The sequence below is a fragment of the Impatiens glandulifera genome, chromosome 3 (assembly GCF_907164915.1).
Source record: "Impatiens glandulifera chromosome 3, dImpGla2.1, whole genome shotgun sequence".
NCBI lineage: Eukaryota > Viridiplantae > Streptophyta > Magnoliopsida > Ericales > Balsaminaceae > Impatiens > Impatiens glandulifera.
Genome location: NC_061864.1, coordinates 9,738,983 through 9,754,073, shown reverse-complemented (window position 1 = coordinate 9,754,073; position 15,091 = coordinate 9,738,983). Strand labels below are relative to the sequence as shown.

General features: G+C 36.3%; 3 protein-coding genes across 3 annotated transcripts; 1 reads left to right on the top strand and 2 right to left on the bottom strand.

The window, feature by feature from the left end:
• The first annotated feature begins 3,968 nt into the window (after window positions 1–3,968).
• LOC124929406 (protein trichome birefringence-like) lies at window positions 3,969–6,730 on the top strand. Its single transcript, XM_047469761.1, has 5 exons — window positions 3,969–5,242; window positions 5,331–5,523; window positions 5,605–5,798; window positions 5,883–6,041; window positions 6,112–6,730. The coding sequence occupies exons 1-5, from the start codon at window positions 4,167–4,169 to the stop codon at window positions 6,467–6,469; spliced, it is 1,980 nt and encodes a 659-aa protein (XP_047325717.1). The 5' UTR covers window positions 3,969–4,166; the 3' UTR covers window positions 6,470–6,730.
• Window positions 6,731–7,483: 753 nt separating this feature from the next.
• LOC124929674 lies at window positions 7,484–8,545 on the bottom strand. Its single transcript, XM_047470075.1, has one exon. The coding sequence runs from the start codon at window positions 8,543–8,545 to the stop codon at window positions 7,484–7,486; it is 1,062 nt and encodes a 353-aa protein (XP_047326031.1).
• Window positions 8,546–11,776: 3,231 nt separating this feature from the next.
• Window positions 11,777–14,765, bottom strand: LOC124931938 (metal tolerance protein C2). Its single transcript, XM_047472526.1, has 10 exons — window positions 14,004–14,765; window positions 13,767–13,875; window positions 13,627–13,666; window positions 13,468–13,544; window positions 13,215–13,303; window positions 13,005–13,074; window positions 12,848–12,886; window positions 12,589–12,739; window positions 12,424–12,513; window positions 11,777–12,047 (listed from the first exon to the last, which is right to left on the bottom strand). The coding sequence occupies exons 1-10, from the start codon at window positions 14,440–14,442 to the stop codon at window positions 11,925–11,927; spliced, it is 1,227 nt and encodes a 408-aa protein (XP_047328482.1). The 5' UTR covers window positions 14,443–14,765; the 3' UTR covers window positions 11,777–11,924.
• Between the last annotated feature and the right edge of the window lie 326 nt (window positions 14,766–15,091).

The following is a 15,091-nucleotide window of genomic DNA, read 5'->3' as shown; positions in this document are numbered from 1 at the left end:
CCCTCCCTCCGTCTCCTGCCCAGATTGATTTATTATTAAATTAATAATGCTGCAATCTGATTGGTGCGCCACAGGGGAACACGGCAATCGGTAGCAGAAGATCTGAACTGCAATTGTATGTGTGAGGTTGTTTGTTCAAATTTCCCGTTAGGGTTAGAGACATTGATCTGGAGAATTATGCACACGTGGCGCATTTTGTGTGGCTATAGTTGAAGAAAAACAAATCCCGTGACGGCAGTAGTATTACTGCTATCCACATCATATACTACTTTCTTTTTTTTCTTTGAGGATAAGACTTTTTTATTTATTTATTTATATATATAATATATATATTATTACATTTGGAGATTAACAATGATTGTGTCATTGTAAGTATCATTAACGTTGTCACGTTAATATTGATTATATGTTTTTTTATGCATAAAAATTTTACTCCTTATAATATTAGGAAAGAGTTCTCTATATACCCACTTTGATTGTAAGAGTGACTGCTAATGCTAACGGTGGAAATCAAACTCTTACATAAAATGAATATCATATTATAGTAATTTATTATAGTAATTTGTATATGTATATGTTAGGGTCTAAAATTAAGGCATCGGTCCTAGAATAAATTCCAGCAACGTTCCCCGGCACCCGGTCTCGGTCCTAGTGTGCACATGGGCCAGATTTCTGTTTTGTTGTATTATTATTTTGTTTTGCTTTCTTTTTCTATTTTACAAACTGAAATCTGTTATTTTCTAGTTATTGTTGTAACCGAATATTTTGGGGCAAGACATCACCTATATAAGGCTGATCTTTCTTCCCCAAGGACCCATGAATGGAATAATGAAGATATGAACTTCAGCCCTATTCATCTATTATTATTTACTATGGACTGTTTGGTATAGACCAACAGTAATTCTCTTCGCACCCTTGATTCTTCTATCCCTTCCCCCTAAATTCTCTATCGAAAACCTTCCGCTGCCCTTTGATTGTAGAATTTCACCGGTCTTATAGATCAAGAACGTGATTCTTGAACCCAAAACACTTCTTACGAAACAAGTCGTAACATTCTTGGTATCAGAGTAAGACGATTCTCAAATGAAAGAAACCAGATAGCAACAAAGATGGATGATCTTAGAACCTTACTCGAAGGGCTGACCCAACAATATGCCTCCATGAATGCTGCCCTACAACAACATATGACCGAACAGGCTGCCTTGCACAATGCTTTTCTGCCAAATATGAACAGAAGGTATGCTGCTGGAAAAAGCTTGACAGCCATTGAAAAAGGTGCGTTTAATAATGGCCAAGATCCCGGCACCCGACCCTATAATATTGCTTCTTGCTACCTTTCTCCAACCCAGCTCACAAATATTGATATTCCTGAATTTGATGGGACTGATTTGGAGGGTTGGCTCTTATTTGCCGAACAAATATTTAGGGAGAGCAAGACGAATGATGCCACAAAGCTGGACATTGTCCGCACTCACTTCTCAAAAGAGGCAAGAACGTGGCATGAATTATATTTGCGGAATCGCAACCATATGGAAGCATTGACGTGGCATAAATTCAAGAAAGATCTCTTGCTGCGATTCGGTCGCAGCCCTTGTACAACGCCAAACCGCCGTTACTGCCCAAACCATGCATTGTTAACACGGTCTGGCCGAGCACAAAATGGGAGCCCAATCATAGGTGCAAATCCAGATTGTTCATGGCCCCGCCTAATCATCAAGAAGTCCAAGAAAGCGTTCAAGAACCCGTCCAAGAATCAGATTTTCATGACTCACCTTTGATGCTTGAGACAAGGGACGAACGTGTCATTATCTTGCACACTTTCTCGGTCCAGAAAGGTGCCCCTCGGTCGCGGGTCAACATAATACAAGGCAGCCAACTAGAAAAGGCCTTAGAAAATCATAATGTTGCTGTCATGGTTCAAATAAACAGCAAAACGAATGCCAAAGTGTTTCACTTATTTTGGAAGACGTTGCTGAATATTTCCAAAAAATAATCAAAGGGCCAACCCAGCAACCCAACAACCGTACACCAGCCAGGAAGGTAGTCGGAAGACATGGCTATGTTGTTGCGCATGTGTTGCTGGTCTGGATAAAGGACTGGGCTTGGTTATTTGAAGACATTCTAGAGTATGCCCGGAAGAAAGATTACCCTTTTGCTGCACTTGGCGTGCTGGGCCGAAGGAAGGACTGGTCGTGGAGCAGGAAGACCGAAGGCTTCTAAGAAATGCGGTCCTAGACTCCGACACTTGCGGGACTTGCTGAAGTCCGACCGAATTTTTTGAAATATTGAGCATGCGCATTAGAGGCTCGGCAGACTCGGCAGACCACGGTCTTTTTCGTCGAGGGCGACGAATTTCGAAGGGGGAGATAATGTTAGGGTCTAAAATCAAGACCTCGGTCCTAGAATAAATTCCAGCAACGTTCCCCGGCACCCGGTCTCGGTCCTAGTGTGCACATGGGCCAGATTTCTGTTTTGTTGTATTATTATTTTGTTTTGCTTTCTTTTTCTACTTTACAAACTGAATTCTGTTATTTTCTAGTTATTGTTGTAACCGAATATTTTGGGGCAAGACATCACCTATATAAGGCTGATCTTTCTTCCCCAAGGACCCATGAATGGAATAATGAAGATATGAACTTCTGCCCTATTCATCTATTATTATTTACTATGGACTGTTTGGTATAGACCAACAGTAATTCTCTTCGCACCCTTGATTCTTCTATCCCTTCCCCCTAAATTCTCTATCGAAAACCTTTCGCTGCCCTTTAATTGTAGAATTTCACCGGTCTTATAGATTAAGAACGTGATTCTTGAACCCAAAACACTTCTTACGAAACAAGTCGTAACAGTATCCTAATAAAATAGGATAATATTATACTTATTTTGAATAATACATATATACGAAGTCAACGACACGAAAATTGTCACAATTAGACATCAAATAAGTTGTTGAGATACATTTAATTAAATTATTTTAAATTAAAAAAATACATTAATCTAAACGTAATTATAAGTTAAAAATAATTTATAATTATTTCAATGTTAAAATACAACAATAATATAACAACACTAAAATTGTCAGGAATTATAAATATTAACTATTAAATCAAATTTTTTTATAAATATATTTATAATTTTATTATATGAATATATACACCTACATTCAAACATTTTGAATGCGCGACTCAAATATTTTTTCTTTAAAAATTATTATATATATAGATTATAATATTACTCACATTAATTTTAAAATATTATATAAATTTGTTAGATTCAATAAATAATAAAGGATGAACATATTATAGGAATTTAAGTACAAAAATCTTTAATTAAATTGATGTTATATTATATTTTGTTATGTTAATCTCATTTAAAATTACAAATCTTAGTAGTAAAAATAGTAATAAAATAAAATAATAACAATTTTATTTATGTAAAAAATATCATCATATAAGTAACTATGATATCACTACTTTATAGGTGTCCGAAGATGATTTTTGAGTAATTTAAATCCGATCAAAAGACTTAAATTATATTTGTGATAGAAAAAAGTTAACCGAAATATAGAGACGATGTTGAAAGGTAACTATATGACTAAACATAAATTTAAATTTTATTTATATCTATTTTATTAGTTAATCATTTATCTACCCATCATATTTCTTAGGTAACATATAATGACATATCATTGGCTAACTCATCCTACTAATCTTTTACTTCCTCTATGTCACTCTATAATTAATCAAATATAAAAACACCAAATAACAAAATCTATTTAGGTACTAATAGATAATTAAGAGAAAATATAATATGAATTTCTATTATTTAAATGAATTTGAATATATTTTTGAAAAGAAACTTATAAATTAAGTTATTATTAACAATTGATTAGCTTTTTTTTTTTTTTTTTTTCTACTTTCCCAATTCCCAAACGTCTTCTTCCCTTGGCTTGGGGTACCAAAAGTGTAATTCTTCGCCATTAATTTTTCTCTTTCTCTTTCTACAAACTACAAGAGTCATTCACACCACCACCGTCAGACCCTTTTCGCTTGTCTCTCGCCTTAAATCACGACACATAGTAGACGCCTTTCTTATCTACCAGGAAACTCCAATTCTAGTTCTGGGTGTAATCGAAGAAACACGGCCGGCCAATCCAGGTTCTGTTAATGGCGGATGATTCAAAGCAGTCGTCGTCGTCGAACGGCGGCAGTCTGATCTCTGAAATGAAGCACGTTTTCGCTCTATTACGGACTAAGAGAACCGGCGCCATCGCCTATGTCTTTATGTTTGCTTTCATCGCCTTTACCCTCTTCCTAGCCTTCAACCCATCTTCAAACTCTTCTTCCCCATGGTTCTCCAATATCTTCTCCAACAGTGTCACTTCTACTAATTCGGGAACTGGGTCGTCTATTTTTTCCGATGATTCCTACAGATCTCACTTTTCCTCTATTTTCTCCTACTTTTTGCCTAATTCTTCTCAACAACAATACAGCGATTTTGCTCCGCCTCCATTGTCAATCGACAAAAATACCAGATCTCAGAACACCACCGGGATGATAAATCAGACGTTGGGTGAAAAGGGTGAAGCTATTTTGAAGGCTAATGAGACATCACAGCAACCGCCGCCTGCAAATAACCAAACACTAGCTAAGGATAAATTTGAAGTCCCCAAATCAAATAAGACCACAATTCAGCCGACAAACCCAAAACAGAACGTGGCTTCAGTTCCCAAGGCATCTCCGGCAAACCCAAAGCAGAACGTGGCTTCAGTTCCTCAGGCATCTCCTCCGGCAAACCCAAAGCAGAACGTGTCTTCAGTTCCGAAGGCATCTCCGGCAAACCCAAAACAGAACGTGGCTTCAGTTCCTCAGGTATCTCCTACGGCAAACCCAAAACAGAACGTGGCTTCAGTTCCGCAGATATCTCCTCCGGCAAGTTCAAACAAAACTGAGAAGGAAGAGAATAAGGTTGTAGAGAACGGGAAGGTTAACAATTTGACATCATCCTTGGCAAAGAAACAGAGTAACGGATCGAATTCCGGTTTACCAGAAGTTAATTTAGTTGAATCTATGTTTGGTTGCGATCTGTTCGATGGAGAGTGGGTGAGGGATGAATCTTATCCGCTTTATAAACCTGGGTCTTGTTCATTGATTGACGAACAGTTCAACTGTCACCTTAACGGTAGGCCTGATAATGGTTACCAGAAACTGAAATGGAAACCCAGAGGCTGCAGTATTCCGAGGTACTTAATTAATTACTTCCTAGTATTGATGAAATCCTGTTTGTTAGTTATTACCTCGTATTGATAAAAAAAATGCTTGTAAATGTAGGTTAAATGCAACTCATATGTTGGAATTGTTGAGAGGAAAGAGGCTGGTTTTCGTTGGAGATTCTCTGAATAGGAATATGTGGGAATCTCTGGTCTGCATCCTTAGAAACTCTGTAAAGAATCAAAAGAATGTTTATGAAGCATCTGGTAGACATCATTTTCGATCTGAAGTGTCTTATTCTTTCGTGTTTAAGGTATTGGTCGAGTTTTCAATTGGATTGGTTTCCTTTTTTCCATTGATAGTTTTGCTAAGTCCTCCATTGATCTTGTTCTAGGATTATGACTGCACGGTTGAATTCTTTGTTGCTCCTTTCTTGGTGCAAGAGTGGGAAGTTTCAGAAAAGGATGGATCAAAGAAGGAAACACTTAGACTCGACATAATTGGAAGGTCGGCCGATCTGTATAAGAATGCAGATATCATAGTTTTTAATACTGGCCATTGGTGGACTCATGACAAGACCTCCAAAGGGTAAGACATTTTTTTGTTTATCCGGTTCGTTATGTTTGGTTTCCAGACTATATGACAGACAACAACAACCCACGTCGTTTGCAGGAAAGATTACTATCAAGAAGGCTCTCATGTCTATAGCGAATTGAACGTTCTGGAGGCATTCAGGAAAGCCCTGACCACATGGGGAAGATGGGTTGATGCCAATGTCAATCCCACAAAAACCCATGTTTTTTTCCGAGGTTACTCCGCCTCTCATTTCAGGTAACTAGTTAATAGCATATTAGGAAATTTTTTGTTTTGTTTTGATCTGATCTGATCGATTCGGGTGCAGTGGCGGGCAGTGGAATTCAGGGGGGCAATGCAACAATGAAACCCAGCCGATAAAGGAGAGGAGTTATCTAAAAGAATATCCGCCAAAGATGAGGACATTGGAGAGAGTAATTAAAGGGATGAAATTTCCAGTTTCATATCTAAACATCACAACTCTAACTGATTATCGAAAGGACGGGCACCCATCGGTGTACAGAAAACAGAGGTTCAGCGATGAGGAGAAAAAATCGCCATTGTTGTTCCAGGATTGCAGCCATTGGTGCCTTCCCGGGGTGCCCGACGCATGGAACGAGATCCTCTATGCCGAGCTTTTGATAAAACAGCACCAGAGTAACCGGCTGCCTAAAAGACCTTCCTAGTAAAGTATAGTCAAACATATTCACGTTTTGTCGGGGTAATTGTTCTCCAAGGAAAGTGAGAAAGAGAGATATATGCTTTTTTTATATATATATATAATAATACCAATATGTAGATTGATTGTCTATAATATATAGTATTTATTACCAAGATAAATGAATAGTAGTGGTAGTAATAGATAGGCACGCAATTTGCAATATTTATTTTTTGTATTTGTTGTTTCTCTAAGAATGAGAAGAAGAGAGAAAGTATTTGAGTATTTAGCATTATTTTCTGCTTTTGCTTTCTCTTGTTCACATGGGTGTTCTTTCTTTGACTATAAATAATCAATGAAAATGTACCACCATTCTATTTTTGGTACCATCTAGATGTATAAGTCGGTGTATTATTATTATTATTATTATTTCTTTATTTTCAAGTGTGTCGGTGCATAGAGCCAATCAGTCACATTTGTGTAGTGGAGATGTATTGGAGACCCAATAATAATAATAATAATAATAATAATAATAATAATAATGCAAAAGATGGTGGTGTCCCCAATTAACCAAATGAAATAAATGTAAGTCAACATCTCACTCTATGAGTCTAGAAATTGGGTGGTCCATAAGTAGGGAGGTAGGAGCTCAATTCCTTTTTTTTATTGGCTAGAAAACATAATGAATTTAATTATTTAAGGAAAAGAAAGAAGAAATTGATGAAAAAACATAATATTGGATATTTCCAGTCATATATTGGACAATATAAGGTTAAGAAATCAAAATAAATCTATATCACAAACTTAGATATATCATGTTGTCAAACATGAAATTGATTTGTTGGGTAAGAAACAATCAAGACACAAACAAAACAGGTTGGACAACATTGAGAGAAACAAAAAATCCCAAGTATTTTATAAACTGCTAAATAAATAATGTCAACAGTCAAAAGAATAAGCCAATAAAAAATGTCAAAAGTATGAGAAGAAAGGTATTTCGCAGCAAGTATTTTTTTTGGGAAAAAAAAAGAAAGATTAAAATTCAGTTTGTTAACCTCCTCCTGGATGGAGGCCTGGAATCTCCACTGTCCATATCTGAAACCCTAGGAGAAGCCTCTCCTCCCCCCCTTCTCCTTGAAGAAGATGTAGAATCAATCTCCCCTGTAATCTGGCTCTGGCTCCCTGACTGTATAACTGCAACTATGCTCGATACCGAATCTCCATCTTCATGATGTTGTCGCCGATTCATTGTGGCTTGTGCCATGGCGACCATTCTCTGAGCCTGCTGTCTTCTCAGCAATAAGGGCCATCGACTGTCAGTAGTGCTTATGTCTACATGTTCGTCCACTTGTTGAAAGGTTTGGCTCGGCCTCCTCATTCTTCTCGAGGCCAGAATACTATCCAGCAGATTATCATTAGTATCATCCTCTGGAATCCAGTCATATGTATTTTCAAAATAAATCCTTTCATCCGCCACAGGAAAAGCAAACGAGTTTCTCTGGACGGTTTGCCTAAAGCTTTCCACCCTACGGGCTTGTGGTCTAGCCGGTATCCTGAGAGTCAGATCATCGTCAAGCTCATTGCCAGCAGCAGCGATTCCATGGCCATGGCCATTGCCGTAAATGGGGGTCACAGTATTGACTGTCACCTCCCCTTTACAAACCGGACACTCTTGCGCATTCGAATGAAGGCCAAGCCATTGGTAAATACACGTCCAGCAAAATAAATGACCACAACAAGTGACAACAGGATTCCTAGATATGTTGAAACATATATTACAGTCGAAAAAAGATCCTTCATTGGGTTTTTTATCATCCTTCTTTTCCTTTTCCCCTGTTGAAGTATCTAATGGAACAGGAACAGGAACAGAAACAGGAACTTGTTGTATCTGGAAGGATTGCAAATTACTTCTTCGTCTGGTTCTGGTTCCCATGCTTGAACGATTATTTCGAATGCCAATCCAATCCTCCGAATTCAAAAACCATGAATGTGATGCTGGATTGTTCTCTCGATGAGGAGATGGAGGTCCCAAATTCAAATTCAAATTTAAATTCAAATTTAAATTCAAATCAGAATTCATTCTATTTGTTGCTTGATCATCCATCAACCCCTATTAGTTAGTATCTATCTGAAACGAATAAAAAATAAAAATCAACGTCGTCATTGTTGACCATTGATTATTCTAATAATTTGAACGTGAAATCAATACAAGAAACAAAACAAAACAAAACAAAACCCTAATTATATAAACCCCAAGTGAAGGCAGTGAGAATGAACTCCCTCCTCAAAAACCAAAAGATTAAGAAATTTAGGGTTTAGGAAGTGAAATTGAATATAAAAACAAAAGAAGAACGAACGAACCTCGAAGGAAGAACCCGTTTTGAGCTGGAAAGTGAATCGAAGCTCAGAATTGCAGGAGAAATTGGAGAAGAAGAAGAAGCAGCAACCGGCGGGAGGATCAGATGATCATCAGGTTTTAGGTTAAGAACAAACCAGAATCAGATTATAACATATGAATCATGATTAAGGTTTGATTACATGCGGGCCCAGTTATTATTATAGTCCAATCGATGACAATTTAGTCTGGAATTTGTTCTTTTGGGCCGTTTTTTTCGTCAGATTTCAATTTTTCAGTTTTTAGGCGGTTTTTTTGACATAGTTGACTTACATTACAATAATATTAAAAAATACAAATAAAATATTATTTTAATCTATATTCACTATGTATCACACTATCACCAATACAATACAAGTAAATTAAATATGATTGATGAACAAGGTTCCCTTACATTCTCCTAGATCATCATCCCTCATTTTTTTTCATTTCCACTATAAACCATTAGCAATTAGAGTTGTCAACGTTTTTCTTCTTGTTGCATGCGATATCTTTAATGTGGCGAACCGGGGCGGGAAAAGATCTACGCTTCCCGCGCGCGCCGTTTGTTTCGGAAATTTATTTTATTACTATTTCTATCGAGTTCAATTTTAGAGAATTTATGACGGGATATAAATATCATTGTTCCATTCTCGATTAACCGATAAAATTAACTATCCAAACTGAGTAATTCAGTTCGAAAAGTGAATATATTATTTCGACTCACTTTTCTAGGTCTCTCATTAGTTATATACTACTTATCAAATCCTTACATTACAAATGGTTATTTTTAAAAAAAAATATTTATTTATAATATTTTTAATTAAATTGAAAAAAATATATGTATTAGTTTTGTATCATAAATTAAAAAGTTATTTATTTAATTAATTATAAATACTGGGCAGGTCCGAAGTAAGCCCATCAAGCCCGGCTAATCTAATCAAAATATTTTTTTTTATTAATTTTTAAAACTAGACATAGAGAAAAAATAAAAAATTAACTTTTTTTTTTCTACAAAAAAAAAACTGTGTGCAGTTCAAAATTCGGGCCAACTCTATAAACATATTTCAATTTTAGTAGCTAGTATACAAGTCTTCCTTTAGCTTGTAAAAGAATTTTTCTTTCTTCTCTGTGTCATATTTTTTTTATTTAAATTAATGAGGTGATATCATCTATTACTTCCTTTATTCCTTCACTTATCACTTCTCATATAATTATTGATCTAAAAGTCCTATTATCTTTTCTTTTATTTTAAAATTTTTAAGATCTCTTTTCTTTTTTCATTATTTGTTCTAATTCACTGATTTTCTTTTCTTAAAAATTTGACAAAAATCATTCTTAATAAATAATGTACATAGTAATAGAACAACAAATAAAATTAAAAAAAAATAAATTATAAGAAAAACAGACTAAATCCAAGGAAGAAGTGAGACACCAATTTTTTTTTTTTTTTTATTATTATTATTATTAATCTATTAAGCCTTAATGTTTATAATTTTTTAAAAACTTATAATAAAATAGTGATCTTTCTTTTTCTTTTGAAGAAACGTTTCACCAAATCCGCGAAAATATCAACAAGGCCAATATTCACATAATATTAAATCCACTTATGGTGGAAATATGTGTTGCTAAATCATATCCATTAGTAAATTTACAAAAAAGTAAACGCCCAAATCATTTATTTAATTTATTTATCTTCCTTCCACTTGCCAATTGCCATGATAAACAACTAATTAAAAGAACCGTGATAGAGATATGCTAATTTGACCATGGAACATATAACCCCAATTGAATTGCTTTCCTTAATTCATTCATTTCTGCATCAAAACACAACCATAGAAGATCCAAAAATGGAGTACTTCAAGCATTTCAGCCACAATCACAACCTGTCCATCTACCAAATCCAGATCCAGCAGCAGCAGCAATTTAACTGCTCGGGCTGCAATTTCCCTTGCTATGGCTCGGTCTTTGTCTGCTGGCAATGCAATTTCTTCCTCCATGACCATTGCGCCAAAGCTAGACGCTACCTCAACCACCCATCCCACAATCTTCACCCGCTGATCCTCTTCCCTTCCCCTACCTACTCACCCGCCTCCTTCATCTGCAATGCATGTGGAGCCACGGGCACCTCCTTCTCCTACTGTTGTGCCCCATGTGAGTTCGACCTCCATCTCCACTGTGCCTTTTTGCCTCCAAAACTCATCCACCGTTCCCATCCCCATGAACTAACTCTTATACACTCTTCTTCTCCCACAACACATCACACGGGTAGTCAAGGCTGCAGAGTTTGCAATCACTTGATAGAATCTCGCCAGTGGAGTTATTACTGTTTTATGTGCGATTTTCAGGTTCATACATTTTGTGGCACCAGAGAGGTGAGGCCTGATCTGTATCCGGATGATACTACTGTTAGCACAGCCCACAATTTGCCTGCAGCTATGCAGGAGGAGGAGAGGTCTCGGGATGAAGTTGTAGAAGATACGCAAGTTCAGCTGTATCAACTTCAGCTTGAGATGAAACTGGCCGGGCAGCTTGCTCAGATGATGGCATCCAACAATCTCAGTTCTTTAGCCCCTTAATATACTTACTTGAAAGAATGGTCTTTTGAAACTGTTTCTGTATCATCTCTTACTGGTATTCATTTCAATGTCATCAGAATAAAGAACTTCATCTCTTGTAATAATATGCTTTGTTGTCTTCATATTCCTGTTGCATATCTCTTCTTCTTAACAAGCACATGATCATGGCTTTTGTGAGTATAAAACATCGACAGCCTATGTAGCAGGCTCAATATAGCACTAGTAAATGCTTTGGGGTGTACGAAATACTTATAGCCCTGTGGTCATAGTACATGCCAACTTCACTTTCTATCTTCTGATGGGAATTTTGTGATTTCCCATCAATTAAACGGTAAGCAGAAACAATTGTACACAACAATAATAGGAAAAGGGAAATTGAGAGTAGAACACAATAAAGCACGCAATAATGTATTATTGTCTTTGGGAAAAATGTGTCTAATCAAAATCCATATGAAGTATACAACCAGAGAATTCTTGCTAGTTCCTACCTCGAAGAGAAAATAATAGTAATAACTCAGAAAGTAAAACAATCAGTGTAGAGAATGAGAATTTACGGTATAGTCGGTTTGCACAGTCAATTCCTGAACACCCAAGTCTTGGTACATTCCTTGCACGTACTGGAGGACTGGTCTATCATCCATTCCCTCCTTAACCTGACCACCAAAATCAACCATTCAATTGACAAATTGAAACTTTATAGACAAATTTAGAGTCAGTCAGCTAGATGATCAGAACAAATGAAATAAAAAGTTACACATAATTCACTCTATTTGGAAACACATTTTAAGCCAGATTTCTCATCCTGGTGGAATCCTGTTTGGAAAAATGGTGTATAGGCAGTTTGCCCCTAATTCAGATTCAGATACACCTAAATACGTATTGGCAGTAGAATTTCTATTCTGGATGAAACAAATCTAACATCCTTCTGGATCTGAATTCTGTATCTAGGTATTCATTGGCAGTTTCTCACCCAGATTAAGATTCATCAGATAAAAAAGTGAGCTAACAAAAGATGCATTATTATTATACCTGCAATGTGAGGGACCCAACAACATATCCAGGAACAAGCTCCCAAAATCGCGGTAGCGAAACTTCAGAAACATCGTCTCGTGATATTACCTAGTCATGCCAGATTTTCAGTGTGTATTCTTTTAAAAGTCTATTATCTATATGTGAAATATGAAAATGGTGTACCTGTCTGTAGCATTTGTTCAAGGCAGAAGATGGGATTCCGGATGGAGCCATCTGGAGTAGAGTGCCACCTGTTGCCTTGAATAGAGGCAACACAAGCATAAACACTGTCACTGATACCAGACCTAAACAAAGCGCTTCAGCATTTCTTACCCTGAAAAATGTAGGAGAATAAGAGGAAGAAAAAAAACTAGATATAAAGGAATCAATCGAGAGGAATAGGAAAAAATTGCGATTCAGTAGAAGGTATTGAAGAAATTACCCTAGCGATAAAAGCCATGATGCCAAGATCAAACCTGCACTGAATGATGAGTTGCATGAAACAATTTAAGATGGATTCAGAGGTGAATTGGCAAAAAACAAGATTAATCATACATTCACAAATCATTCTAAAAAGGTTGTCAGGCTTTCAATATTACCTGCGAATAGAATCTGCTAATACATGCAGGCATACTGAGTGGTAATTCATATCTTCTGCATTTCGGTAAACTGCAAGTAGATAACAAACAAAGGAAACACTCAAAATATTTTAGCATGCCATCCATCAATATCACGTCTGAGCATGACAACTGTAGAAACCACAACTCGTTTTTTTTTTTCTTCTTTCTCTGAAAACGTAAATCACCAACCTAGATTAATGCGGGTGTAGTTCCTAAAGAACCAAACTCCAACAATATTCACCAACAGATTTGTAACAGCCGAAACAATCAAGTAGTGCCTGAAATCAAACATTTAGGTCAACATATATCTCAAACAATTTTCCTCTTTCATAACTGTTTCAGACAGATCAAGATGGGATCACATTTGAAAAATCTTAACTTTAAAGACGATGAAAGCAGGCAACTAAAGACAGTAGAAGAATTGTTAATCAATAGAACTTACTTGTGCTCAGATTCATCTTGAATAAATGCATGAAGCGCTTCCACAGCCAAAGAGAAACACATGAACAGAAGAAACAGCTGTCTAAAAATAGAGCATGTCAGAGAGATATCATGTTAAAAAGCAGTTTTTAATTTATGATATGGAAAACGAAATACTCACAGCATTAGTGAAAGCAGCTAAAACCTCTAGCCTCTTGTACCTAACCATACATAAGAAGGAAGAACGACTTTTAGCTAGTTTAAATCACAAAGTCTTGATGACTAATAGATTATGCGATTGAAGAGAGTATTTCGTCATACCCATAAGTATATGATCGATCAGGCTTTTTCTGAGAAGTCACAATTGCAAATAGGGAAAAGGTTAAGATACCACATCCAAATGTTAAATGAAAAGCATCAGAAACCAAACCTGGAATAACAAAGGACCAAAATTGTTGGAAGGAAACTATGATACTGTGAAGCAATCAAGAACAGTGAAGCAGAAAAAGCAAGAATCTTTTGCAGTTTGCATATATACATACATACATACATACATACCTATGTGACCAGAAAGAAGGCCAATGAGTAATTCAACAGTTGAATATGCCACATTGAGGAAGATGAGCATAAGTAATCTCTTCGTCAGCCGGTTACCAGACTTGAGAATTCTAAAGACCGAAGACACTACCAACAAAATCGAAAATTTATTAACCGGCCCTTTTTCTTGTGCTAGGAATCCGGCTTCTTCTCTCCACAAGTTCTCTGCCGCATCTTGGGAATAAACTGTTGCCGGAGGTATATCAATGCTCGAAGCACTCCGAGAAAGAAAAGGCTTGGAGTAATCATTCGGCGTATGAGGCTCAATTGATTGACGGAAAGAAGTCTGACGAGAAAATGCGTATCTTCGATCTCCACCGCCGCCAGTGAAAATAAATTCACCATTCAACATCCTCGGTGATTCGAGGTCTTGCTTCTGGGTAAGAATTGCAGAATCCATTTGATGGGAAAATGAAAATAATTGAAGTGTATAATGTATATCTGGAATCCCGACAAGCTGATCCACGACAACCCAATTAGAAATTAGGCTGCTTTCATGCTAGAAAAGACAGTTTAATGCATCAGTAGTCGCCAGACAGTAGGCAATCAATTGAAAGAAGAAGGTTCATGAAGAGAGGGATTATATAGCTCAATGTGTAGAGAATCAATGGCAGAGATCTCAAGATCGATCAAACGCTGCGTACGTTTGATGAACACAAAACAAAACAAAGATTGACTGACTGACCAAGCGGAAATTACTTGTACTAGGAAACGTCCGAAGAGGGGGAAAGACTACTTTTTTTTTTTTGGGTATACAAAGGGCAAGTCAATCTTGTTTTATTTTATTTTAGCAAGATATTATCATCCCATATTTTTCAAAAAAAGCATTTGCATAATGGATCAAAATAGATTAAATTTGAGACTTTTATCCACTTCAATAAACTCTCTCAGAATTTTACTTAATGACAAGTTAATTTGATCGTCTTGTATCATTATTATTCAAACTTTTACCTAAAAAAAATTTAATTTAAATTTGAAACAATTACCCATTTAGAAAAAATTGATGCAGTTTGAATTTAGACAAAATGAAAAACATTTATTTGACTAAT

Excerpts from the sequence above, each read along its gene's own strand:
- LOC124929406 (XM_047469761.1), top strand. The coding sequence starts at position 4,167 with ATGGCGGATGATTCAAAGCAGTCGTCGTCGTCGAACGGCGGCAGTCTG. Across the intron at positions 5,524-5,604 it reads CTTATTCTTTCGTGTTTAAG|GATTATGACTGCACGGTTGA; the intron begins GTATTGGTCGAG and ends ATCTTGTTCTAG. Across the intron at positions 5,799-5,882 it reads CATGACAAGACCTCCAAAGG|GAAAGATTACTATCAAGAAG; the intron begins GTAAGACATTTT and ends CGTCGTTTGCAG.
- LOC124929674 (XM_047470075.1), bottom strand. The coding sequence starts at position 8,545 with ATGGATGATCAAGCAACAAATAGAATGAATTCTGATTTGAATTTAAAT.
- LOC124931938 (XM_047472526.1), bottom strand. The coding sequence starts at position 14,442 with ATGGATTCTGCAATTCTTACCCAGAAGCAAGACCTCGAATCACCGAGG. Across the intron at positions 13,304-13,467 it reads CAAGATGAATCTGAGCACAA|GCACTACTTGATTGTTTCGG; the intron begins GTAAGTTCTATT and ends GTTTGATTTCAG. Across the intron at positions 12,514-12,588 it reads TGAACAAATGCTACAGACAG|GTAATATCACGAGACGATGT; the intron begins GTACACCATTTT and ends TGGCATGACTAG.